This window comes from Bufo gargarizans, chromosome 4 (genome assembly GCF_014858855.1).
Source record: "Bufo gargarizans isolate SCDJY-AF-19 chromosome 4, ASM1485885v1, whole genome shotgun sequence".
NCBI classification, from domain to species: Eukaryota; Metazoa; Chordata; class Amphibia; order Anura; family Bufonidae; genus Bufo; species Bufo gargarizans.
Window position 1 is genome coordinate 222,592,937 of NC_058083.1, and position 26,452 is coordinate 222,619,388.

Sequence of the window (26,452 nt, forward strand, 5' to 3'; positions counted from 1 at the left end):
TACCATATGGCTGCTGATGCTCCCTGCTGTTAATCCCCTACTGCCACCACCATTAATGCGAAGCATTTGCTGCCACTATCTCTACTACTATTGCCACTACTACCCATAAGCCTTGTATGTTCCATGCTATACTGCCTCTGCTGCTGCCAGTATTGTGGCCCTATGCCACTCTATCTGTACTGTACACTTTCCACATCAACACTGTACTGCTGCTGCTTCCAATTAGAAGGGAGATACTATTTCTTCTTACAATCAACACTTGTGCGTGTTGTACGGGAGGCTTTCCAACCCTGTCAAGGCATAATTTTTGGACTCTTCATCCACCAAGCAACCTTTTTATTATTATGCTTTTTTTTTTTATCTATTAACACCGTCTGTGTTTAAACATCATCTTCCCCTGATAAGGGACAACTTTTGGAAGCTTTGGAATATGAAAAGGCAGAACACATATGCCGACGTGGTGTGTTTTTGAACAAGCTGTATGTTGATGACATCAAACATGCTTTTAACTTTGCTATGTATTGATATCTATGTCAGAGATCATTTACTATTGCTGTCATTGCGTTACAGACTTTTGGTAGGGGGAAGGGGGAGGGAAAAAACATAAAGTAATATAAACAACAGGTTTTCCTCCAGGAAGCTAGAGAGGGTTATATACCAACTTTCAGGGCAACTCTAGTAACTTAGGTTTGGCCTGAACTGATTTGGGTCTGAACAAAGCTTGACTGGTTCACTCGTCTCTACTATGAATGTATTTTCACTTTCATATGTATTCCCTCCCTTTCTTTGCTGGTTTACTTCAGCACTATATGTATGCACAGTATAATTTGCAAAGTGGGTATTGGCATTATTTGAGAATTCCATGGCATTATATTTTCAATCCTGTTTGGCAATTTTGGCTGGGCTTTTAAGTTATCATTATTTCTATACTATTCAACTATAAACAGTGTATTCTGGCATTATCAGAGCAATATGATGCTGTATGGCAGTCATTTTTGGGTAGTATATTCTGGTCATAATTTAACACAGTGTAGGGGTATTTATCTCATGTAGAAATATGAACAAAATGTAATATTAAAGTTAGTTTCATTTAGTTTTATGAGGGGATGCTGAACAGTTTCTGTCTTTGCCCCTTCCAGTTGGAATAAAAAAATGAATTTGGTACCAAATGAAAGCTTAATATCTTGTTATTTAACTGTGCAAATATCAGATGTTTACAATTTCTATAACTATTTTTCATTTCAGAAAGAACCTAAGATGGCAGAGGCACACAGAAGTTTCATGTCTGTGGAGTTACAGGCCGTCATGAAGTTTTTGTTTCTCCAGTTTTGGAAACCATGGATGTTCTGTGGACTCAAGAGGAGAGGGACCATTCAGCTTGTTATCAGCACATAGTTCAAAAGCCTGCATATCTTATATATATATATATATATATATATATATACTATATCTATAGTACAGTTTATACAGGTTTTAGAACAACATATGCTCCCAACCGGACTGCTCTTTCAGAGAAGGCCTTGCATATTTCAGCAAGACAATGGTAAACCACATACTATATATTCATTACAACAGCATGGCCTCACAGAACAAGAGTCCGGGCACTGAACTGGGCTGTCTGCATTCGAGACCTTTCACCAATAGAAAACATTTGGTGCATCATGAAATGAAAAATCTAACAAGACCAACAACTTTTGAGCAGCTGGAATCTTATATCAGACAAGAGTGGGACATCATTCTTCTCCTAAAACTCCAGCAATTGGTCTCCTCACTTACCAGACATTTACAGACTGTTGTTACCGGAAGAGGCAATACTATTTTGAGATGTATTGCTGCTATCAAGTTCTAAAGGAGTTCATTTTTTTTGTTTTCAGGACATGGTGAAATGTCTCACTTTCAACATCTAAAATGTTACTGTGATCTATTGTGAATAAAATATGGGTCTATGACAGTGATGGTGAACCTTTTGGAGGCTGAGTGCCCAAACTGCAATCTAAAATCCACGTATTTATCGTAAAGTGCCAACGTGGCAATTTAACCTGAATACCAATATAGTATATATTCCATCGACGTCATCATTTAGCTATAATAGCCTGCCTACATTCAGTGCACTGCCTGTGCTGTTCATAGCACACCCTGCACTGATGAATGGCAAGAAAAGTCTAAGGCCTACTGGTACACCATAGACTTTTTCCAGGGTGCGGGTGCCCACAGACAGAGCTTAGAGTGCCCCTCTCTGGCACTCGTGCCATAGGTTCGCCACCACTGGTCTATGAGATTTTCAAATCATTGTATTCTGTTTTTACTTACAATTATTTACATTTTACACAGTGTCCCAACTTTTTTTTATTTTATTGGGATTGTATAATATCCCTGTAGTATTTTTAAAAGAACATTGTCAACTGTTAAATTAATCAAATATAATGAAATGTCATCTTACAATTGAAAGTAGACTCTGATGTAATGTGGTGCACCAAGCATGAGCTGTTATATCCTAATCTAGTGCATGCTCAGATAACCAACTTTCTCTGTCTTTTCAGCTACAGTAGGTAAAAGTTCCAAAGGCTTGGATGATAAAAATAATATTTTCATATTCTTGACTGCTGATAGCTCACTGCAACTGGAAAGTAACTTGTTTGGATCTTCATGGTGCACAAACCACAGGAGGCATGAAATTCCGTCAGGCTCCCTGGTAACAATCATTATATTTTATTCTGAAATGCAGTGGTGTTTCAAAAAAACATAGTTTAGAAACAAGCCTGGAGCTTGGAGGAGGGTCATGGGGGAGAAATGGAGCCACAGTATTTTATAATAAAACTCCTGATAGGTTCCCTTTAACATAACATTTTATAATATTCAAAATTCCATTAATATATAAATAAATTGTAAATTGTGCCTTATTGTTCTATTCTAATCACTTTTTTAATTATGACATTTTCAGCAACAGTAATATTAAGTTTCAAAAATCTGATATTCAACTAAACATTCTATAAAATTAATAAGACCTTCTTTCAATACTTCAAGAATATACTGTGCTATAGCAAATATTGTTTGAGTGCATGGAGGGTATATAACATGGTATCAGCAAACGTATATGTTCTTTTTCCAGATACTTGTACATCTTGAAAAAGAAGTACCATTTCTTTCATGATTGCATTCTTTACATGACATAGTCATTTCTATATATAATTAGATTTAGATGATTTACTCATTTATCTTGTATAGCAAAACAGACAAATGTAGCTCAAGGCCTGATGGAGTGGAATACATAATAGAAACTGACATATTCATACTGTTCGCTGTTATCTTGTAGGCTTACAATGTTATATCATTATATTCATAGCAAGTTATTGATCCTTCAATGCCTAAAGGTCTACGATAGAAGTGGAAATTGGGTGCCCACTGCTTAAAGAGAATTTGAACCAAAAACTGAAAGCTGGCCATAGCAAATCAAAAGTTTATTTATTTATTTACTTACTTAATTTTCACATTTGTTAAAATATGTGTTGTGGTTTGCAAAATTGGCACAAAAGAAATGCCAACCTTTAATCAGCTTTTTAGTCAACTGGAATCCCATTAGCATTTTGAATTAATACCAAACTGGCAGTTTACCATCACTTGTTGAGGACCACATAAGGTTCCTTCTGTCACATTTGTCACAACAACTGAATACAAAAATAGGTAGGTGCTTGTGTGCTCGGGCCAAACAAATCAGTATGCTCATGTGCTCTACCGAGCACAATGGAAGTCAATGGGAGAACCCCAGGCAACCCCTGCTCGGAAGAGAAGAGGGTGTCTAGTTCACAAAAAAGGTTATAAATTGAGGGAAGCCCCATCAAAATGGTTTAGAAACAGCATTAAGAGGATAGCTGGATGCTTCTTGGACTCCTATTATCTACGACATACAATAGACAGCCACACAAAGGATATATGCCAAAAGTCAGGTATGTGCAAGCCATCAATCTATCCATGAGACAGATAACAGCATTGTGTACTATGAGACAATCAAACCAGCTCTCATCTGACTAAGAGCTAGTAAGCCTCAAAGTTACTTCAGCTCTGTTGTATGGCTTGGGTGGACCTGCGCACCTAGATCAATATCATTAGGGTGACAAAAAGTTTTCTGATTGTCCTAACATAATATTCAATACCCTTACTATACAGTTTTGTCATGTATAAACTAATTTGCATAAACATGGGCATATGGGAAAGACAGGCAAATGAGCAGAATCTGCCTTGTTTTCAGCTGAAAAACCAGTTGCATGGAAAATGTGCGATCTACACTACTCATGAACAGCACCATCTATTGATTTCATAGTCTTATGACAAGACTATTAGTGTAGCCTTTTGCACGGAAAATTTGCGATAAAAATTTGCGAATAGAATATTTGCGATCTACACTACTCATGAACAGCGCCATCTATTGAATTCATAGTCTTGTCTTTAGAATATGAAACCAATAGATGGCGCTGTTCATGAGTGATTACAAGCAGGGCAATAGTACTCAGATACACCCTAGCAAGCTTATATTACCACAGATAAAGTGCTAGAAGATGTGTGAATCAGTGTTAGAGCAGTCTATTATAGGCTGAGTGCTACACGGTGTGTGGACTTTGTTGAGCAGTGTGCCCCACTTACTATCGCCCCAACAAGATGAACAGCTCAATTTATTGGTTTCATAGTCTTATGACAAGAGTAATAGTGTTGTCATAAGACTATGAATCCAATAGATGGCGCTGTTCATGAGTAGTGCAGATCGTGAATATTCTAATCGCAAATTTTTATTGCATATTTTCCATGCAAAAGGCTACACTAATAGTCTTGTCATAAGACTATGAAACCAATAGATGGTGCTGTTCGTGACTCATAAACAGTGCCATCTATTGGTTTCTTAGTCTTATGACAAGACTATTAGTCTTGTCATAGGACTATAAAACCAATAGATGGTGCTGTTCATGATTATTGTAGATTGTGAATTTTCCATGCAAATGGTTTTTCAGCTGAAAAACAAGGTAGATTCTGCTCATTTGCATATCTTTCCCATATGACCATGTTTATGCAAATGAGGTTTTACATGACAAAACTGTATAGAAAGATTGAATATTATTTTAGGAGAAATAAAAAACTTTTTGTCTCCCTAATGATATTGATCTATGTGCGCAGGTCCACCCAAGCCATCCAACAGATCCAAAATAACTTTGTGGCGAGATGAGAGCTGGTTTGGAGTGTCTCATAGTGCACAAGACTGCTATTGCAAGGTATGCTTACTCAGCCTGTTATCTGTCTCATGGATAGATTGATGGCTTGCATATATCTGGCTTTTGGCATATAGCCTTTGTGTGGTTGCCTATTGTATGTTGTAGATAATAGGAGTCCAAGACACATCAAGCCATCCTCTTAATTACAAACCGTATTTATGGGGCTTCCACCAATTTCTAACCTTTTTTTGTGAACCAGACACCCTCTCTTCTTCAGAGCAGGGGGTGCCTGGTTGGATGCTTGTTTCTCCCATTGACTTTCATTGGATTAAATTGTACTCAAGCACCTGCAGTATTCGGCTAAGCACTCCAAAGTGCTGAGCATAGTGATGCTCAAGCCGAACAGCAGTTCGGCCGAGCATGCTCGCTCAACATTAGTAGACGACATCTTGAATTATGGATCACAGTATGGGTAATGGCTCTTTTCAACTATATTAGATTTTTTATAACCACTTGCAGATTATTGTATTAGTCTTGTGATCTTCTTTGCACTTTGCAGTTTATGATTAAAATTTTATCTGCATAGTCCGATCTCTTCCTTAAATACAGTACATGCATACAGCTAATATTGCCAGTCCTATATGTGTCCCTCTTCCTCCAATGATGTTGCATTTTTGCAAACTCTCTTTTTAACTGTTCTTCCTATTAACTAATAAAGTATATGAACTATTGTAATTGTGTGAGATCTGTAATTTTTGTGTGTTTATGAATACAAAAAAAATGCCAGTTTTCAGTTTCAGAGCTCCTAATCCTCTGTTTCTCTTCACATGTTAACAGAGTTAAATTAAATTACTCTGTTGGCGCCTCCAGAAACTGTTGAAAATTATATGACTATACAGCTATGATATAGCAAATAAAGAACTTGCATATCCTATTGCCACTTTGACTCATCTACTCTTAAGTCCAAGAAGTTACAGTTGTATCCTCTTAATAAAATTAGATGCATGCACACGTCAGTTATTGAATAGTGATGAGCGGTAGGGGTCATTTTCGAATTTGTGATATTTAGCGAATATTTTGTAGAAAATCCGTTGAATATTCGCAAATTTGAATATTCGTTATATTCTACTTTTTTTTTTTACTCGACAATCGACAAGGTAATGATCGCGTAATATACAAATATTACGCAATCAATACAGGCTTTTGTCAAAAACGAATATATAGCACTATAGAATATAGTGCTATATATTAGTTTTTAAAATATTAGTCATTTTTTCCATCTGAACACATGATTCCTCCCTGCTTCTTGCTTGTGGGCTAATGAGTCATTGGCTCACAAGCAACTTAACCAGGGAGGAATCATGACTTCAGACAGAAAAAAATGACAAATATTCTAAAAAACAAATATATAACACTATATTCAATATAGTGCTATATATTTGTTTTTTTGAATATTCATAATTTTTTTCCATCTGAAGTGAACAGTGTTCAATGTTCACTTCAGATGGAAAAAAAAGTGACAACTATTCTAAAATACGAACATATAACATTATATTGAATATAGTGCTATATTATATAATATATTAGTTTTTTTTAGAATATTTTGCATTTTTTTCCTTCTGAAGTCATGATACCTCCCTGCTTAAGATGCTTGTGGGCCAATGACTCATTGGCCCACAAGCAAGAAGCAGGGAGGAATCATGTGTTCAGATAGAAAAAATGACAAATATTCGATATAACAAATATATAGCACAACATTCTAAATATTTGCAAATTCTCGAAAGTGGCGATATTCGAGATAAAAATTTGCTTTTCGAATATTTGTGCTCAACACTACTATTGAAGCCACTTCCAGCAGAATATTACAGACTGCTCCTGCGCTAGATTTGAAGGCAGCAGGATGATGTCATCGTAGCTAAGAGATGGAGAGAAGAAGAGTAGGGGAGGAGAAGTTCCCTGCTGATGGACGTGGCTGGGCTCCAGCATGGTATGGGCTCTTTTCAGCTTAATTAGTGTATTTTTTAAAACATGATTTTTGACAAAGAGAGAATATTGATTTGGACATAAAGATATATTTACAAAGGGTTATAGCAAAGCTACAGTGCCATACAAATAGTTAGAAATGGTCTAGAGTGGGGAGATTCAATTTAAAGCAAAAGGCTTGGAAGTGAAAAACTAGGAAAATATGTCCAAGGTTAAAGATATAATAATAAAACATGATGTCCACAAAGGGATTTTATGCAAGAATGTGAATATGGCAGAAATGTTAGTAAAAAGTAACAAATAATCTACTTGAAAAATTACTGTTTATTACAAAATTGAAATTGGCCTCTTTCTAAACCCTCATTAATAGAGATGGCCTTGCGGTTCGCCCCGGCGGTCGTTTCGCGGCGAACTTTGCGTGTTCACGATTGGCCGAACATGTGAACATATGGAGATATTCGCGCCCGGCATATTCTTTTACATTGTGAAGAATTTTTACCCATGACACATCCATCAGGTGGTACAGGACAGCCAATTGAGACTTTTCAGCACATGGACATACCCCCTACCTTATAAACAAACCTGATCTGGCCGCCATTTTACATTCAGTTCTTTGCCAGTGTAGGAAGAGGTTGCTGTGTGGAGCATGAACAGGCTGTTAGGGACATCAAACACTAGCTAATAGGGCCACAAAAGTCATTTTAAGGACTGGTATAGGTGTGCTATCGATAGGTGTGATACACAGAGGGGTGCGATATACTTATAATATACTTTTATAATGAGTCAAAAACACATGGATCTATATAGTGATCACCTGGAAGTCAGGGGCCTAGGGGCTTACTAGGGCTATTTTTATATAGGGTAAGGTTCCGGGCGGGGTCGATCTTATCAGGGCGGGTGGTCTGTGGTTAGGCTATCAGGGCCAGAATAGCACCCCCCCTGTAGGGCAATATCAGGGACATGTCCTTCAATACCACATCATCAGCCCAGGGATAGATGTTTTCTACTTTCCCTCTGGGATTAATGGATGTGCACTGGAACCCCCCAGATTGTGGTAGGACATATGGTTTCTGATTTGGTGCCGCCGAGAACCTGATTTAGGGCCGCTGAGCACTTGTTATTGCCTACCACATCTATGCTTTTTGCTTAACTTTAATAATTTAATTTATTTTCATTTTGAGGGATATCTTTTTTATTCACACGTCCACAAAATAGCTATGCATCCGTTCCTCAATTTAGCAGAACCGGTGCAGACCCATTCATTTTTAATGGGGCCAGTATGTGCTGTCCACATCCGCATTTGCGGATCCGCACTTCCGATATCAGTGCTTCCGTTTGCGCAAAGAAATAGAACATGTCCTATTCTTGTCCGCAATTGCAGACAAGATTAGGCATTTTTTATTATAGTGCCGGCGATGTGCAGTCCGCAAATTGCAGAATGCACATTGCCGGTGTCTGTGTTTTGCGCATCCGCAAAACAGTTACGGACGTGTGAATGGACCCTCATAGTAATATTATTAAAGGTTACGTTTTATCTTTATGTATATTCTAATGGATTGCCTTCCTTGTACAATGTTATAATATACTTTCTATGTTAGAAAGTATATTATAGTGCATTTGTATTGTGCGGCAGTTGTGTGCGGTTCTGCTGCGATACTGCAGGTATATAGAGGGACAAGCGTTATTGGAACAAATAATTTCTACTGGTGTGATATACCAGTCATCCCACAAAAAAACTGATTGAAGCGGGGTGTTATATACCAATATACATTCTTAATATTGCATTTGGGTACCATATAGTGCATTTGCACATGCGCGTACGCAAAAATTATATTGCCAATATTTTGCATTGAAAAAAATAAGGAATAGAGATGGCAAATTTGAATAATACATCTGGTATATCACTGTCCATGTTGTGGGACTATTTGTGCACTTTCAGTAATTATTTCTTTTTTAGCTGCAAATATGAGCTAAAGGTTTTTCAGGTTTGCCTGCCATTAAAATAAATGGGATCCGCTGCAAACTTGCGGTTATAAAATATTTGATAGTGTTTGCGAACCGTCCCGGCAGATGTTCGTCCATCACTACTCATTAATAAGGAAATTTCAATAAGATATTGGTGACTATGATATCTGAGAAATTAGTCAGTGAGTCACAGCTCAAAAAAGTAGACATTTTCTTTATCTATCTAACTTCATAATAAATACAAACTAAAGGGAATACAATGTACAATAGATACAACTCCTAGCATTATACATGTCCCTAGTTTCTTTGGGTGCATTTGTGGAGGGTAGTGTAGATTTAGCAGTCCCTATCTTAATTCATGAATTCAAATAATTACAAATGATAAATCATATCTTTCTGAAAAACTTTGTATATTAACCTGCCCATTATAATGGCATCATATTTATATTTCAAAATATGACCTCACCTAAAATCAAAGCCAGTTCTTTTCCCATTGTCAGGTATGCCAGGATCTGGACACATGTTTGTAGCTGTTGGTATTCCACCTTGGCTCACTAAAAAAAAAGAAAAAGATATACATTATTTTGTGAATATTACAAATTGAGTGAAAATTACAATCGATGATTATAAGGCTGAGATACTAAATACTTAAAAATTCATGCAATCTCAACCTTCCACTCTAAATATCTATCTATCTAAGTGGAGGCATTTACAGTTTATTGTAGAAAAAAAGATGTCACTTGTCTCATTCTAATATCTTTCAATACAGTGATATTGTGTCACAAAATCTCAAACCTATATGTGTAGCCACCCTGTGGTTGCAAGGTGAACTGCAGTCTGTGGAGGTGTTTCCTAGCATGTTGCTATATTATACTGAATTGGTTTCATGAGGAGTTTGGAGTCCTTAATTAAATTTAAGCTAAAGGTCGGATGAACAGATATGTGCCTTTTTTGTGACCTTTCACTTGTATGTTATGGCAGGTGATTAAACAATTTATATTAACAGTACACCTATTTCAGATGGATTTAAAGGAAATATGCCACCAAAAATGTTTTCTGCCAGTTAAAACCAGATAGTAACACATCATTTTTATCTAATCTGATTTTATTTTCTGATTGCAGATTTATTTATTCTGTTTCTTGAACATGATAATGGGGACGGCCAACTTGCCAGAGCTGTTCTTAACAGCATTTACAAAGCATTAAGAATTTCTTTAAGGCAGCCCTGTGGTCGATAGACATAATAGTCGGGGGGTAGGTTCCTCATTGAGTGTTTTCTAGGCATGTTTGTGACCTCTGCAGAGGTCATTGTGCAAGGAAAGAATAGATAGGATTTGACAATCACCTATTGTGAATGGTGGATCCTGTATTATCTGCCATTCTAATCCTGTCTGTAATGATACCACCTTTGTGTATAGATAAGACAGGTAACTGCAGTAAAGTGATCTGTAGAGACCAAGAATTGGCACTTATTTTTAGTTTTGATGTTTCTGGGATTAGTAGGTAATGTTATATTATTACTATTACTATCTTGTGTTCACCACTTTTTACACAGATTGTTGGCCATTGCATGTGTATAAGGGATTCAAAATCATAAGCTGTCAGATAAATCAGCCAACAGCTATTTTAAGTATATGATTGGCTTTTGTATGATTAGTTATGGTTCTGTCAATGAAGAGAACTGAGGGATTGTATAGATGTCAACAAAGTATGAAAATCATGCTGCCTTTTCCATTGTCAGAATACAAGCTTTATGTATTTGGAAAGCACCTGGGGGAAGCGGGTTTTCTTATGGCTGGTCTCTATTACTCAAATTAAAATTAAATTTTAAAACGGAGAGTTGAGCCATGTATAATGATCCCTCTAGTTACAATATCAATTGGTTCCAGGATGACCATTGTATGTTAAAACCATTGTAAGTTGAGTAATCGGTTCCAAACACCCAAAATGTCATCCAAGATAACAGAAAAATAATATTTAAAGAAAAGCTGATAAAACAAGTCCTTAAATAGGGACAGCTGCTAACTAGCAACTAATACAGCAATTTTACCAGGGAAGTGACCTTGATTTGTTGTCTTTAATGTCTGAGACATTGTATGTTGAGTCTAATTTCGAAGGCTCACAGAGGGCTATTAATAGCCAAGGCAAGTTTGTGTCACCTTAAATTACTAATTAACTCTCATATAGGGAGACGCTAAAAATAAAAACAAAAAAGACTTTATTCACAAATACTGAATCAAAAACAAGGTAAACCCACAGGACATCAATTAGCAAAGGCACATAAAGTTACAAGGTGCGCCATTGCCACCACTGATAAAAATTAGAGCACACTCTGGGGTATAGTTCACACCCCCATGCGCTAAAAATATCCTATTGTAACCCAGTTGAACTGACTCTGTAATCGCTAAGCCGCAGTGTGAAACATGCATCGAGAAGACACCACTCTTGCTGTGTAATAATACAGCTGAAGCTTAGTTAGAGCACACTGGGCGTCAGCCAAGGGTTAACCAAACTATACCTGCCGCTAGATAATTATTACAGTTGGTTCCTGCATATGCTCTACACTCATTATGCACTGGCTCAACGTGTTTCTTTTTTCAATCATCAGGAGCCCTACAGTGGAAGCATGGAGTACTTTCTTTCAAGATAAATCAAAGCAGCATCACGCTACCCCCCGCATCTATGGAGGCAGCGCTCTGGCACTAGTGCGGCAGTGAAGCGACTGGTAGATCAGAGCCTAATGAAACGCTCCGAGGCAATTCTACTGAACATGGATGGTGGCCCTGTAAGTGGGGGACCTGCTAGGGAACCTGGCCCCTTATAAATCTAAAAGAGAATAGAGAAGGACTGAGCCCCCTCTGTGTAAACTGTTGTTCGGCGAGTGCCCCTAATTATTATTGATTGCAATTCACCAGATCAGGTTATGCACGCCAGGCACAACGCTGGGAAGTAAAGATGGCCTTGCAGTTGACCCGGCGGTCATTTTGCGGTGAACTTTGCTCGTTCGCCATATTCTTTGCATTGTGCAGAACTTTGGCCCATGACACATCCATCAGGTGGGACAGGACAGCCAATTGAGACATTTCAGCATATGGACACACCAATACCCTATAAATAAACCCGATCTGGCTGCCATTTTACATTCTGTTTTTTGTCAGTGTAGGGTGAGGTTGCTGTGTGGTGCAGGGACAGACTGTTAGAGAGTATAGAGACTCCAAACACTAGCTAATAGGGCCACTAAAGTCCTTTTAAGGACTGATGTAGGTGTGCTATTGTTAGGCGTGACATACTAATGGGGTGTAATATACTTATAATATACTTTCTAACATAGAAAGTATATTATAGTGCATTTGTATTGTGCAGCAGTTGTGTGTGGTTCTGCTGCGATACTGCAGCTACACAGAAGGACAAACGCTATTGGAACAACTAGTTGCAACTGGTGTGCTATACCAGCTGCCCCCCAAAAATCTGATTGTTGTAGGGGTGTGATATACCTATAATATAATTTCTATATACTGCATTTGTATTGTGTAGCATTTGTGTGCAGTTCTGTTGAGATACTGGCCTGAAGTAAAATTGTTATCCAATGACCGTCTAAATTACCTCCAGCCACATAATCACTTTTTCTTTTCTGTCCGGTGAATGCCTAATGTTTGGGGCCTGTACTCCACTGGCCTGCAGTAAAATTGATATCCAATGACCATCTAATATACCTCCAGCCACATAATCACTTGATCGTTTATATACGGTGAATGCATAATTTTTGGGGCCTGTAATCTAACTGGCCAACAGTAAAATTGTTATACGGTGACCGCCAAATGTACCTCCAGCCACATTATTAATTGTTATTTTCTGTACAGTGAATGAATAATTTTTGGGGCCTGTAGTCCACTAGCCTGCATTAAAATTTATATCCATTGACCGTCGAATATACCTAGAGCCACATTATAATTACTTGTTATTTTTTGTCCGGTGAATGCCTAATGTTTGAGGCCTATAGTCCACTGGCCTGCAGTAAAATTGATATCCAATGACTGTCTAATATACCTCCAGCCACATAATTACTTGTTCTTTTCTTTCTGGTGAATGCCTAATGTTTGGGGCCTGTACTCCTGTGTACTACATTAAAATTTGTATCCATTGACTGCATAATGTACCTCGAGCCACATAATCACAATTTCTTTTATGCCAGGTGAATGTATAATTTTTAAGGACCGTACTCCCGTGGCCTAAAAAAAAAAAAAAATTCTAGGCTCCAGCAGGGCACATTGTTGAGAATTTCCCTTTAAGATGCATAAAAATGGTTAAAATACATATTTTTTGGGGGGAATTTTTGCCATTGACCCCCCTCTGGTATGTCACTGTCCAAGTTGTGGGACAATTTGTGCACTTCTTGTAATTATTTGGTGGCTGCAAATATGACCTGAAGGTTTTTCAGGTTTGCCTGCCATTAAAGTAAATGGGGCCCATCATTACTGGGAAGCTTATGTAGAATAGCTTGTGTGGTACCGAAGCAGCTCCCTTCTGCCGTGGCATCCAGAATAGGTCCCGATGATCAGAAATAAGTTTAGGGAAAAAAATGGCAGCACTACCGGGGAGCTAAGATTTAACCACACTTTATTTTAGTATAAAACTAGACATAAACAAAGTGATCGGGTCTTAGTTTAGCTATGCATTTCACCAACTCTCTGTCAGCTTCTTCAGGCTGACCTCCTGACCTTAGGCCGTCAGCCTGAAACGGGCCGAAGACCCAATCACTTTGTTTATGCCTAGTTTTATACTAAAATAAAGTGTGGTTAAATATTAGCGCCCTGGTGGTACTGCCATTTTTTCCCTAAACTTATCTCCTATAAATCAAGGAATCAAACGGCAGATATACATCGCTTAGGAGGACCATTATATGGGGACAAAGTGAGCACCAGATTTGGAATGATGTTAATTACAAATGGTCAAAAAAGGGGGGGGGGGTTTGTGGAGTTATACGGAGAATGGCACATATGGTAACATGAGTACCACAACCACTATGCAATCCGTCCCAACATGTTATGCAAAGCCTCACATAACTTTGTTTCATATTACCTATCCAATATTAGCAAATAAAATGAACCCCAGAGGTATACATTAATATGGCATGCACCCACATACTGTATATCCCAAAGGAGTAAATATGCAAAATTATTTTTGTCCAATTAAAGGGAGAGATATATTGGAGGGATATCTACTAAAATATCTGGTGGAAACAACATAACATCCCTTTATACATTAGGTACATCACAGTGTGGGATCTACTTATATGAAACAGTTAAAGGATATGTGCTCATTTAGGCCACTGGGACGTATGATTTTTAAACAAAATCACCACCTCTTGGGTATGGCCTAGTAACCTTGATGCCCTGAAACTTGATTGCGTGCTGGTCCCCATTGTGGCATTCAACTACATTCAACTCCCGTCTGCACGTTGACTATAAACGTCTGGAAGGTGGTTCTCTATCTCTGAATCGACATTTCTGAACGTCCATTCAGAGATTGCAGCTGCACGCTGATTGTGCAGCTGCAGAACGGGTTGCTTGCTGTCAGTGACAGCAGGGCAACCCTTAGAGAAAGCAGGGACAGTTCCCTGGTGTCCCTGACTTCCATATCTCTGTATACACAGCACTCACTGAGCGCTGTGTACACAGTGCAGGAAGCGCTATGTGCTTCCTGTTCCGACCTCGGCGGTCATGTGACCGCCGGAGCCTGGTGAGTGCAGGAGCTGTCGGGTCTTTCACAGACCTCAATCAGCCCTGCACTGAGGCTGTACAGCACAGTATATCGCTGTACAGCCTCTCTGGGGGATGTATTTCCCCTGTAACTGGGGCTACTATGTCAGCCCCAGTTACAGGAGAGATCAATGAAACAAAAAACAAACAAAAAGGAAGTTAAATGTCCCCAGAGGTCTTGTATGTGCAAAATAAAAAATAAAGTGTTAAAATAAAATAAAAAGGTTTCACATGTAAAAAAAACAAAAAAGTTCCCCAAGTAAGAAAAAAAATAAAAACTGTAAAATAGAAAAAAATAAAATAAAATAGACATATTTGGTATTGCCGCGTCCATGACAGGTCAGCTCTATAAATACATCACATGATACACCCAGTCCGATAAACACCATAAAAAAATAAGAACTGTGTCAAAAAAAGCTATTTTTGTCACTTTGCATCACAAAAAGTGCAACACTAAGTGATCAAAAAGGCATATGTCCCACAAAATGGCACCAATAAAACCGTCACCTCATCACGCAAAAAATGAGCCCCTACATAAGTAAATCATTTAAAAAATAAAAAACTATAGCTCTCAGAACATGGACACATTAAAACATTTTTTTTTTGTTTCAAAAATGATATTATTGTGTAAAATAAATTAGAAAAAGTATACATATTAGGTATCTCCAAGTCCGTAGCCATCTGCTCTATAAAAATGTCACATGATCTAACCCCTCAGGTGAACGCTGAAAAATAAATGAATAAAAACTGTGCTAAAACAACCAATTTTTGGGTCACCTTGCCCCATAAAGGGTTATAATTAATGATAAAAAAATCATATGTACCCAAAATTAGTACCAATAAAACTGGCACTTTATTCCCTAGGTTCCAAAATGGGGTCACTTTTGGGGAGTTTCTACTGTAAGGGTGCATCAGGGGGGCTTCAAATGGGACATGGCATCTAAAAACCAGTTCAAAATCTGCCTTCCAAAAACCATGTGACGCTCCTTTTCTTCTGCGCCCTGCCGTGTGCCCATACAGCAGTTTATGACCACATGTGGGGTGTTTCTGTAAACCGCTGAATCTGGGTAATAAATATGAAATTTTGTTTGGCTGTTAACCCTCAATGTGTTAATGAAAAAATTGGATTAAAATGGAAAATCTGCCAAAAATGTGGTCTCTGTTTTCCTTTAATTCTTGTGGAATGCCTAAAGGGTTAACAAAGTTTGTAAAATCAGTTTTAAGTAACTTGATGGGTGTAGTTTCTACAATGGGGTCATTTATGGGGGTATTCTCTATGTAAGCCCCACAAAGTGACTTCAGACCTGAACTGGTCCTTAAAATGTGGGTTTTGGGTTTTGGCAATTTTCTTAAAAATTTTAAGCATTGCTTATAAACTAAGCCTTCTAAGTAGACATATGGGGAATGTTAAGTAATAAATATTTCACTATATATCACTTTCTGTTTTAAAAGCAGAGAAATTGTAATTTTGAAAATTATGAATTTTTCAAACTTTTTGGTAAATTTGGGATTTTTTCATAAATAAAGGCGAAATATATTGACTCAAATTTATGACTATCATGACAATGTGTCACGAGAAAACATTCTCTGAATGGCTTGGATAAGTAAAAGCGTTCCAAAGTTATTACCACATAACGTGAGATATGTCAGATTTGCTAAATTAGGCCTGGTCAAGAGGGAGGCAAATGGCCCCGATGTGAAGTGGTTAAGATGTTTGCCAATTCTTGTCCTAAATTATCTTGTGGTTTATCCTACGTATTGGATTTTACAAATACATGTAATCAAGTATATCAGACCCACAGATCTGCAAAAGTCCTGTTGTGGTATATAGTGCCTGTACTTGTACTCGAAAAGTACTGCCTTTTTTTATTATCCGCACATGCAATGCACCTGCTACATCGGTAAGTACCATGCATCAAGTTGGTTAGCCAATCTGAAGTGCAAGGAATCGGTTCATAAAAACTATGAACCAGCCGGTCCTTTATATTCCTACCTCGCCGATACGTGATTGCTAGAGTATCACCCACCAAATGTCCAATATTGGGGTCGGCTTTTAAGATTCCCCAATAACCGGATAGAATCTCCCTCACATAATTGTGGGCCTCGTCATATTCGCCAATGATCCAAATTTGATCAGACTCTGATGGCCTAACACGAGGAGTCAATAGAGATTCCCTATCACATTACAGGGCATGCTGATAAGCCTGTTTAAGGACTTTGGGGGAGTATCCACGACGTGTAAACCGTTGCGTAAGATCTTTAGCAGCTAACTAAAAGTCGTGCATGTTGGTACAGTTGCGGCAGAGGCACAAGCACTGGCCTTTAGGAATACCTCGTTTGAGAGTTACTGGATGACAGCTTTGCCATTCCAGCAAGCTGTTTGTTGCTGTTTTTCCCCCCAAAAGAGCATAGTGCCAATCACCTCTCTAGATTTCTTATAAATTGTGAGATCCAAAAACATAATGGTGGAATTGTGAATCTCTGAAATAAAGTAGAGACCCCAATCATTGACATTGAGGAGTTGAACAAATGAGTCAAAGCTATTCTTGTCTCCTTGCCACAGGATCAGCACTTCATCAATTTACCTAAGCCAAAGTTATGTGAGGCTTTATCTTATCGGGAGTATGGTATTCTCATCTGTCAACTAACACGTAAGACGGATAACTCCACAAACCCCCCCCCTTTTTTTGACCTTTTATAATCAACATCATTCCAAATCTGGTGCTCACTTTGTCCCCATTTGCTAATATGTAATGGTCCTCCTAAACGATGCTTGTATATCTGCCGTTTGATTCCTAGATTTATAAGGGGCCAGGTCCCCTAGCAGGTCCCCCACAGTGCCAGCGTCTGTGTACAGTAGAATCACCTCAGAGCATTTCATTAGGCTCCGATCGCTTGACACGGGGTGGGCGTGGGCTTGTCAGCAATGGACGGGGGTTATGAATTTAAATGTCCTTATTTATGGTGGCTGCTTCACTGCCATACTAATGCCGGAGCGCTGCCTCCATACATGCAGGGGGTAGAACAATGCTGCTTTGTTTTATGTTGAAAGAAAGTACTCCATGCTTCCACTGTAGGGCTCCTGATGATTGTGAAAAGAAACGCGTTGATCCAGTGCATAATGAGTGTAGAGCATAAGCAGGAACCAACTCTAATGATTATCTAGCGGCAGGGATAGTTTGGTTAACCATTGGCTGACGCTCTGTGTGCTCTAACTCAATGGGTCCGCAAAAAAAACGTAATGCATACGGAAATGCGTCCATATGTCTTCTGTATCCGTTCCGTTTTTTGCGGAACCATCTATTGAAAATGTTATGCCCAGCCCAATTTGTTCTATGTAATTACTGTATACTGTATGGCCCCTTTCACACGGGCGAGTTTTCCGCACGGGTGCAATGCGTGAGGTGAACGCATTGAATTCGCACTAAGGCCGAGTTCACACGAACGTGTGTGACCCGTGCTCGTGCTGCGGCCCGCAAACAGCGGGCCGCAATGCACGATCGCCGGCCGTAGGTCAGCCGCATCGGATCGCGGACCCATTCACTTTAATGGGTCCGCGATCCGCCCGTTCCGCTAAAAGATAGGACATGTTCTATCTTTTTGCGGAACGGAGGTACGGGACGTAACCCCACGGAAGCACTCCGTAGTGCTTCCGAGGGGTCCCGTCCCGTGCGGCCGTTCCGCTATTCCGGATTTGCGGACCCATTGAAGTGAATGGGTCCGCATCCGTGAATCGGAATGCACACGGAACTGTGGCCGTGTATTGCGACCCGCGATTTGCGGGCCACAATACGGCCACAGATCACACACGTTCGTGTGAACTAAGCCTAAATCCGGACCCATTCACTTCTATGGGGCTGTGCAGATGAGCTGTGATTTTCACGCATCACTTGTGCATTGCGTGAAAATCGCAGCATACTCTATTTTGTGCATTTTTCACGCAACGCAGGCCCCATAGAAGTGAATGGGACTGCGTGAAAATCGCAAGCATCCGCAAGCAAGTGTGGATGCGGTGCGATTTTCATGCACGGTTGCTAGGAGAGGGTCAGGATGGGGACCCGATCATTATTATTTTCCCTTATAACATGGTTATAAGGGAAAATAATAGCATTCTTAATACAGAATGCATAGTACAATAGGGCTGGATGGGTTAAAAAATTAAATAATTGAACTCACCTTAATCCACTTGTTCGCACATCCGGCATCTCTTCTGTCTTCTTCTTTGAGGAATAGGACCTTTGATGACATCACTGTGCTCATCACATGGTCCGTCACAAAAGATCATGTGATGGACCATGTGATGAGCACAGTGACGTCATCAAAGGTCCTATTCCTCAAAGAAGAAGATTAAGGTGAGTTAAATTTGTTTTTTGTTTTTTTTAACCCCTCCAGCCCTATTGTACTATGCATTCTGTATTAAGAATGCTATTATTTTCCCTTATAACCATGTTACAAGGGAAAATAATACAATCTACACAACCCCGATCCCAAACCCGAACTTCTGTGAAGAAGTTCGGGTTTGGGTACCAAACATGGCGATTTTTCTCACACACTTTTTTGCACTCGCGCGGAAAAATCACACATTTTCCCGCAACGCACCCTCATCTTATCCGGACCAAAAACATGACGCCTGTGTGAAAGTGGCCTATATGCCATTCGGAAAAACGGAACCGAAACGGAAACACAATGGAAACAAAAAAACGGAACAACGGATCTGTGAAAAACGTACCGCAAAACACTGAAATAGCCATACGGTAGTGTGAAAGAGGCCTAATAGAAATAGTACCCACCCAGAGGTTCCCTCTAAGGCCTTGCAACTAGAAATGTTGTTCTCATCTGCTTTTTTCTGATTAAAAGCTTTTATAGAATAGAATACCATCTATATAATCATGTTCTACATATTTCCAAAATAATTCACACATTTTATACAACATAAACAAATGTAATTCATTTTTTTTTTTTATTGAACTCCACTGGAAATTAGTCATCAATACTGACAGGATGTTATAATTATTCACAATTATGGCATTTTATCTAACAATTTAATCTATCACCACAATAGAAAAAAAAAAAACAACAAAAAAAAAAAGTTTATATTTTGTAGTGCTAAAAAAAAATCTGAACATTTTTTTCTCACAATTGCAATTTCTTTAAAACCATGCAGTAGCTTATTATTATTTTTTTTGTTTGTTTCTTTGAATTTCAATTATTGTATTGTGAAGACTCTGGCAGGTAATATAAGTTTATATCTGAAATTGCTAAATCTCGTAATTAGGATAAAGATAATATACTACATACACAAATCTCTCAAAAATATTTTTAATAGAATGCAAAATGACTCTAAATTATTTTACCTTGCTAGTGAAGTTAAAAAAGTACTCAATAACTAACTTTATACCCCTTCTTATATATAACTGTAGGCACTATAGATATCTAGTCATTTTTAGGTCTCACATGTGGTAACATTCCACCACAGTACAGTAAGCATGCCTTTCCTTTGCATACATTAGATCTGTATCTATATCTACCTTTTGAATAGTTGATAGAAGTATGTGAAATGAACAAATATTAGCCCATGCGCTTGTCCAAGCTACATTAATGTAACACCTCTGTCTATAGACCATTAATGAGCAGACTGGCACCTTTCCAGTCTATACCAAACTGTTTTCTCTCATTTCTTAGAGACAAGACAATCAAACACTTGACTGTTACACAAAGAACAAACCTATAATTTGGAATCCTTCCATACTTCTCTAGAAAACTCTGATTAACAATGTTACTAATTTCTAGAAACATCCTGGTAACTACTGTACCCTAATCACATCCTCCGTCTTCTCTATCATTCCCTTCCTAATACAATATGTAACTCATTAAACCTCCAACTCTTTAAACATTAATTCTAATGTCTCCTTTAGATGAATAATGTTCTTGGTTTATTTGAGCATTGCTTTAAGATCTAAATATACAAGTTCACATCTAGTGCAGTGAACATCACAATGGAAAAAAAACTATTACCTGCATCTAGACATTGTTTGATGTGTGTTTGATACTTGGAAACTTTGTAAATGGAGGTAGTAGCATACATACAGTGCAATGGAAGCAGATCATTTGATTGCTATAGGGTTCAGGGGGAGGAAGGCATGATACTGAATTTCTGTTAACATTAAAAAATGTGGAGAACAACTATCTAAATTCCAATCCATGGAACTTCCCATAGTAGTGACTGCAGGGAGTTGATTTATTTAAGTTCTGAAGGGAGACAAATGAGTAGATTTGTCAAGATCAGCATTTTATTGCTACAAATCATTATGTGGGTCTTTTATTAAGAAATGCAGGTCTTAATAACCCCTACATCTGGAGGTGCATCCGCCTCCAGGATGGTCCCGATGCACTTGGCCACTTACCTGCACAGACTAATGGTGAAAGCGGTCCACACAAGCAAGGACTGGAACCCAGGCACATAAACTGGAACCCAAACAATCACACAGAACAAACTTCAGATAAGACAATGGAAATCAGAACACAAGTAGATGTCTGGACCCCATGCTGAATGACATATGGCAGTCACAGGCAGAGCTGCACAGACTAAATATCCTCCCTCCAGAGAACCCAGGAGCCCTCTTACCAAAGGCATACAGGGAGTGCAGAATTATTAGGCAAGTTGTATTTTTGAGGATTAATTTTATTATTGAACAACAACCATGTTCTCAATGAACCCAAAAAACTCATTAATATCAAAGCTGAATATTTTTGGAAGTAGTTTTTAGTTTGTTTTTAGTTTTAGCTATTTTAGGGGGATATCTGTGTGTGTAGGTGACTATTACTGTGCATATTTATTAGGCAACTTAACAAAAAACTAATATATACCCATTTCAATTATTTATTTTTACCAGTGAAACCAATATAACATCTCAACATTCACAAATATACATTTCAAAAACAAAACAAAAACAAATCAGTGACCAATATAGCCACCTTTCTTTGCAAGGACACTCAAAAGCCTGCCATCCATGGATTCTGTCAGTGTTTTGATCTGTTCACCATCAACATTGCGTGCAGCAGCAACCACAGCCTCCCAGACACTGTTCAGAGAGGTGTACTGTTTTCCCTCCTTGTAAATCTCACATTTGATGATGGACCACAGGTTCTCAATGGGGTTCAGATCAGGTGAACAAGGAGGCCATGTCATTAGTTTTTCTTCTTTTATACCCTTTCTTGCCAGCCACGCTGTGGAGTACTTGGACGCATGTGATGGAGCATTGTCCTGCATGAAAATCATGTTTTTCTTGAAGGATGCAGACTTCTTCCTGTACCACTGCTTGAAGAAGGTGTCTTCCAGAAACTGGCAGTAGGACTGGGAGTTGAGCTTGACTCCATCCTCAACCCGAAAAGGCCCCACAAGCTCATCTTTGATGATACCAGCCCAAACCAGTACTCCACCTCCACCTTGCTGGCGTCGGAGTGGAGCGCTCTGCCCTTTACCAATCCAGCCACGGCCCATCTATCTGGCCCATCAAGACTCACTCTCATTTCATCAGTCCATAAAACCTTAGAAAAATCAGTCTTGAGATATTTCTTGGCCCAGTCTTGACGTTTCAGCTTGTGTGTCTTGTTCAGTGGTGGTCGTCTTTCAGCCTTTCTCACCTTGGCCATGTCTCTGAGTATTGCACACCTTGTGCTTTTGGGCACTCCAGTGATGTTGCAGCTCTGAAATATGGCCAAACTGGTGGCAAGTGGCATCTTGGCAGCTGCACGCTTGACTTTTCTCAGTTCATGGGCAGTTATTTTGCGCCTTGGTTTTTCCACACGCTTCTTGCGACCCTGTTGACTATTTTGAATGAAACGCTTGATTGTTCGATGATCACGCTTCAGAAGCTTTGCAATTTTAAGAGTGCTGCATCCCTCTGCAAGATATCTCACTATTTTCAACTTTTCTGAGCCTGTCAAGTCCTTCTTTTGACCCATTTTGCCAAAGGAAAGGAAGTTGCCTAATAATTATGCTCACCTGATATAGGGTGTTGATGTCATTAGACCACACCCCTTCTCATTACAGAGATGCACATCACCTAATATGCTTAATTGGTAGTAGGCTTTCGAGCCTATACAGCTTGGAGTAAGACAACATGCATAAAGAGGATGATATGGTCAAAATACTAATTTGCCTAATAATTCTGCACTCCCTGTAGATTCGGACTAGCAGGTTCCTATTCCCCATGTGGAGTTAGTCCATGGACGAACAGACAGCTGCACCACAAGACTCAGAACCGGACTAGCAGATGCCTGTTCCCCATGCAGAGTTAGTCCATGTGGAACAGACATCTGCTAGTCTGGTTCCGTGTCTTGTGGCACAGCTGTCTATTAGTCCATGAACTTACTCTGCATGGAGAACAGGAACCTGCTAGTCCGAGTCTATGCCTGAGGGCTCCTGAGGGGTTCTCCGGAGAGAGGACATCTAGTCTGTGCAGCTCTGCCTGTGTCATTCCGCATGGGGTCCAGACATCTGTTTGTGTTCTGGTTCCCATTGTCTCAACTGAAGTAAGTCCTGTGCGTTTTTTTGGGATCCAGTTCATGTGCCTAGGTTCCAGTCCCTGATTCTGTAGACCGCTGGTGCTTGCACCATCAGTCACTGCAGGTCAGTGGCCAAGTGCACCACAGGTAATTATGATGTGAGAAAAAAAAGAAAGAGAAAAATAACCACAATAGTGGTGCCAATCCACTGGTAGTAGGTGCTAATGAATATTGATACTGTAGTTAGCAGAGAATAATAAAAAAACATAGCTAATAATTACCAACTATTTTCACCCACCTAAAAATCCGTTAACAGCATTACTTAAAATGGTGTGATATGATATAGTCATAAAATCATTGTAGAAAAAAATCAAATATAATAAAAATTACGACCAAAGACTCACTTCACCAGGTAGCTGTTTTGTGGGATGAAGCTCAAGACACCCACAAAACTAACCTCCCTCACCTTGGAGGTGATACAAAAAGTTAATTCCCACCATCAGGGGCTCTGTGAAGAATAGGGCTCACAGAGTTTCTACCCTCTTCTGCCGTCTTGGTCTAGTGGTATTACCTCCTACTGGTCCCTTACCTGCTGGTCCAGTTTACTGTCATGTCTTGATCAACGTGAATAAAGTATTCATCTTGGTCTTTGCCTTATTTGTCTCTGCTTGTTTTGGTCTGTTATGCTTGAGAGATGTTCTAGAGCTCAGTAAGACCCTTGCTATAACATGACAGGCGCCTTAACACAATATGTTCCATAATATAAATATACATTATTGTACACCAAGTGGATATACTGTAAGTGATAACATTTTTAACTTTTTTAGCTCACCATGAAATAGACATGGTTATGTCTATGTATTTCATTATATATATATATATATATATATATATATACTGTTCTTCATTGCTGCAATCTAAAGCCATATGCAACATATCTTTTGATATCCACAGAAAGAGTGTGTTATGCAAATAACACTGGATACTGTACATAAGTTTCATCATTCTGTTGAAAGTTTGGAAATGTCTCATCTCTCAGAAAATATGACAGATAATATTGTGCTTTAAAAGAACTGAGCTACATTCTTGGTTATGACAAGCAAAAACTATATTGCTCTATTCCCACCTTACAAGATTCATACTTAAAAGCAAAAGACGAGGTCACTTTCATGTTGCCTATGTGAATTTGAATATCTTTCATCTGTAATATCCATATAATCTACAATAGAATATTATGTGAGGAATAACTTTGATTAACAGATTTACATATGTATCCCTTGTACATTACATGCAAATATAGGCAAATTTAAAAACCTATAGCTGCCCTGTAAAACATGCCATGCTTGATGTTTCCCATTCTATAAATCATTGGCCCATATTTGCTAATATGATTTAACCTAGAATTTGGCTTAAAATGGTTCTAGTTCTATTAATGAGTCAATTATAACAAAAATAATATTCCACTGTGCCTACTGCACCAAGGGTGGCATGGCTTAGCTGGAAAGGAGAGGAAAGATAAGACAAGGTGAAAAATACTTGTGCAAAATAAACCAAACAATAGCTGATATAAAATCAAGCTAAAGTGTCTAACCTTGCACCATATTCATCATATAGCATGAGCCAATGTGATAAATGTAGTGAATCTTTAGACTGCCTATGTCTATGCTGCCTGCATTTTAGACATACAGTAATTAGAAAATCTGCCTCCTTGCTTACATGTGGATTAGAGATAAGCAAAGAAAAATGTATTTATTGTCCGAGTAGGCAAACTTTTCTAAAAGTTTGATTTGTACCTAAATCAATTCTACACACATTGAAGTTGTCCTAATTTCCCTGAAAATTAGAATATAACATGCTGGTTTATCTATTTTATCCCCTCCACCCCTTATAAGCTCTTGAATGCAATCACAGCAATAGCAAATAATGTCAGAGTGACATTGACATAAATAGCTATGGGTAAACGCATGTTTGATGGTGTTAACGGTTTGTTTAACCCTTTCAGGATCAAGCCATTTTTCACCATTCTGCCCAGGCCATTTTTAAATCTGACATGTCACTTTATGTGGTAATAACTTTAAAATGCTATTACTTATCCAGGCCATTCTGAGATTGTTTTCTTGTCACATATTGCACTTTATGGCAGTTGTAAAAATGAAAATTAAAAAAATATATATATATTTTATTTATTGCATCTGTTGGATGGCTTGGGTGGACCTGCACACCTAGATCAATATTATTAGGGCGACAAAACGTTTTCTGATTGTTCTAACATAACATTCAAAAACCTTTCTATACAGTTTTGTCATGTAAAAACTAATTTGTATAAACATGGGCTTATGGGAAAGACATGCCAATGAGCAGAAAAGTCATAAGACTATGAAAACCAATAGATGGCACTATTGAGTTATGAACAGCACCATCTATTGGTTTCACAGTCTTATGACAACAGACTAATAGTTTTGTCAGAAGACTATGAAACCAATAGATGGTGCTGTTCATAACTCAATAGCGCAATCTATTGGTTTCATAGTCTTCTGACAAGAATACTAGACTATGAGTCTTATGACAAGCTTATTAGTGTAGCCTTTTTCATGGAAAATTTGCAATAAAAATGTGCGATTAGAATATTTGCCATCTACACTGAATTATTACCCAGCTTTCCCAGTGTCAGATATCTTCACTGAGTTATTACCCAGCTTTCCTTGTGTCAGATATCATCACTGAGTTATTACCCAGCTTTCCTTGTGTCAGATATCATCACTGAGTTATTACCCAGCTTTTCCAGTGTCAGATATTATCACTGACTAACTACCCAGCTTTCCCAGTGTCAGATATCATCACTGAGTTATTACCCAACTTTCCCAGTGTCAGATATCTTCACTGAGTTATTACCCAACTTTCCCAGTGTCAGATATCTTCACTGAGTTATTACAAAGCTTTCCCAGTGTCAGATTTTATCACTGAGTTATTACCCAGCTTTTCCAGTGTCAGATATCATCCTAGTGTAGATCGCAAATATTCTAATCGCTAATTTTTATT

At 38.5% G+C, this 26,452-nt stretch overlaps 1 protein-coding gene across 1 annotated transcript in view; it reads right to left on the reverse strand.

Moving 5' to 3' along the window:
- The window catches only part of CSMD1 (CUB and Sushi multiple domains 1), a 2,061,198-nt gene that overhangs the window by 966,222 nt on the left and 1,068,524 nt on the right, over nt 1-26,452 (reverse strand). Inside the window, exon 8 of the mRNA XM_044291097.1 lies at nt 9,613-9,700. Coding sequence (XP_044147032.1) covers nt 9,613-9,700 — 88 coding nt within the window. The remainder of the gene's footprint in view (nt 1-9,612; nt 9,701-26,452) is intronic.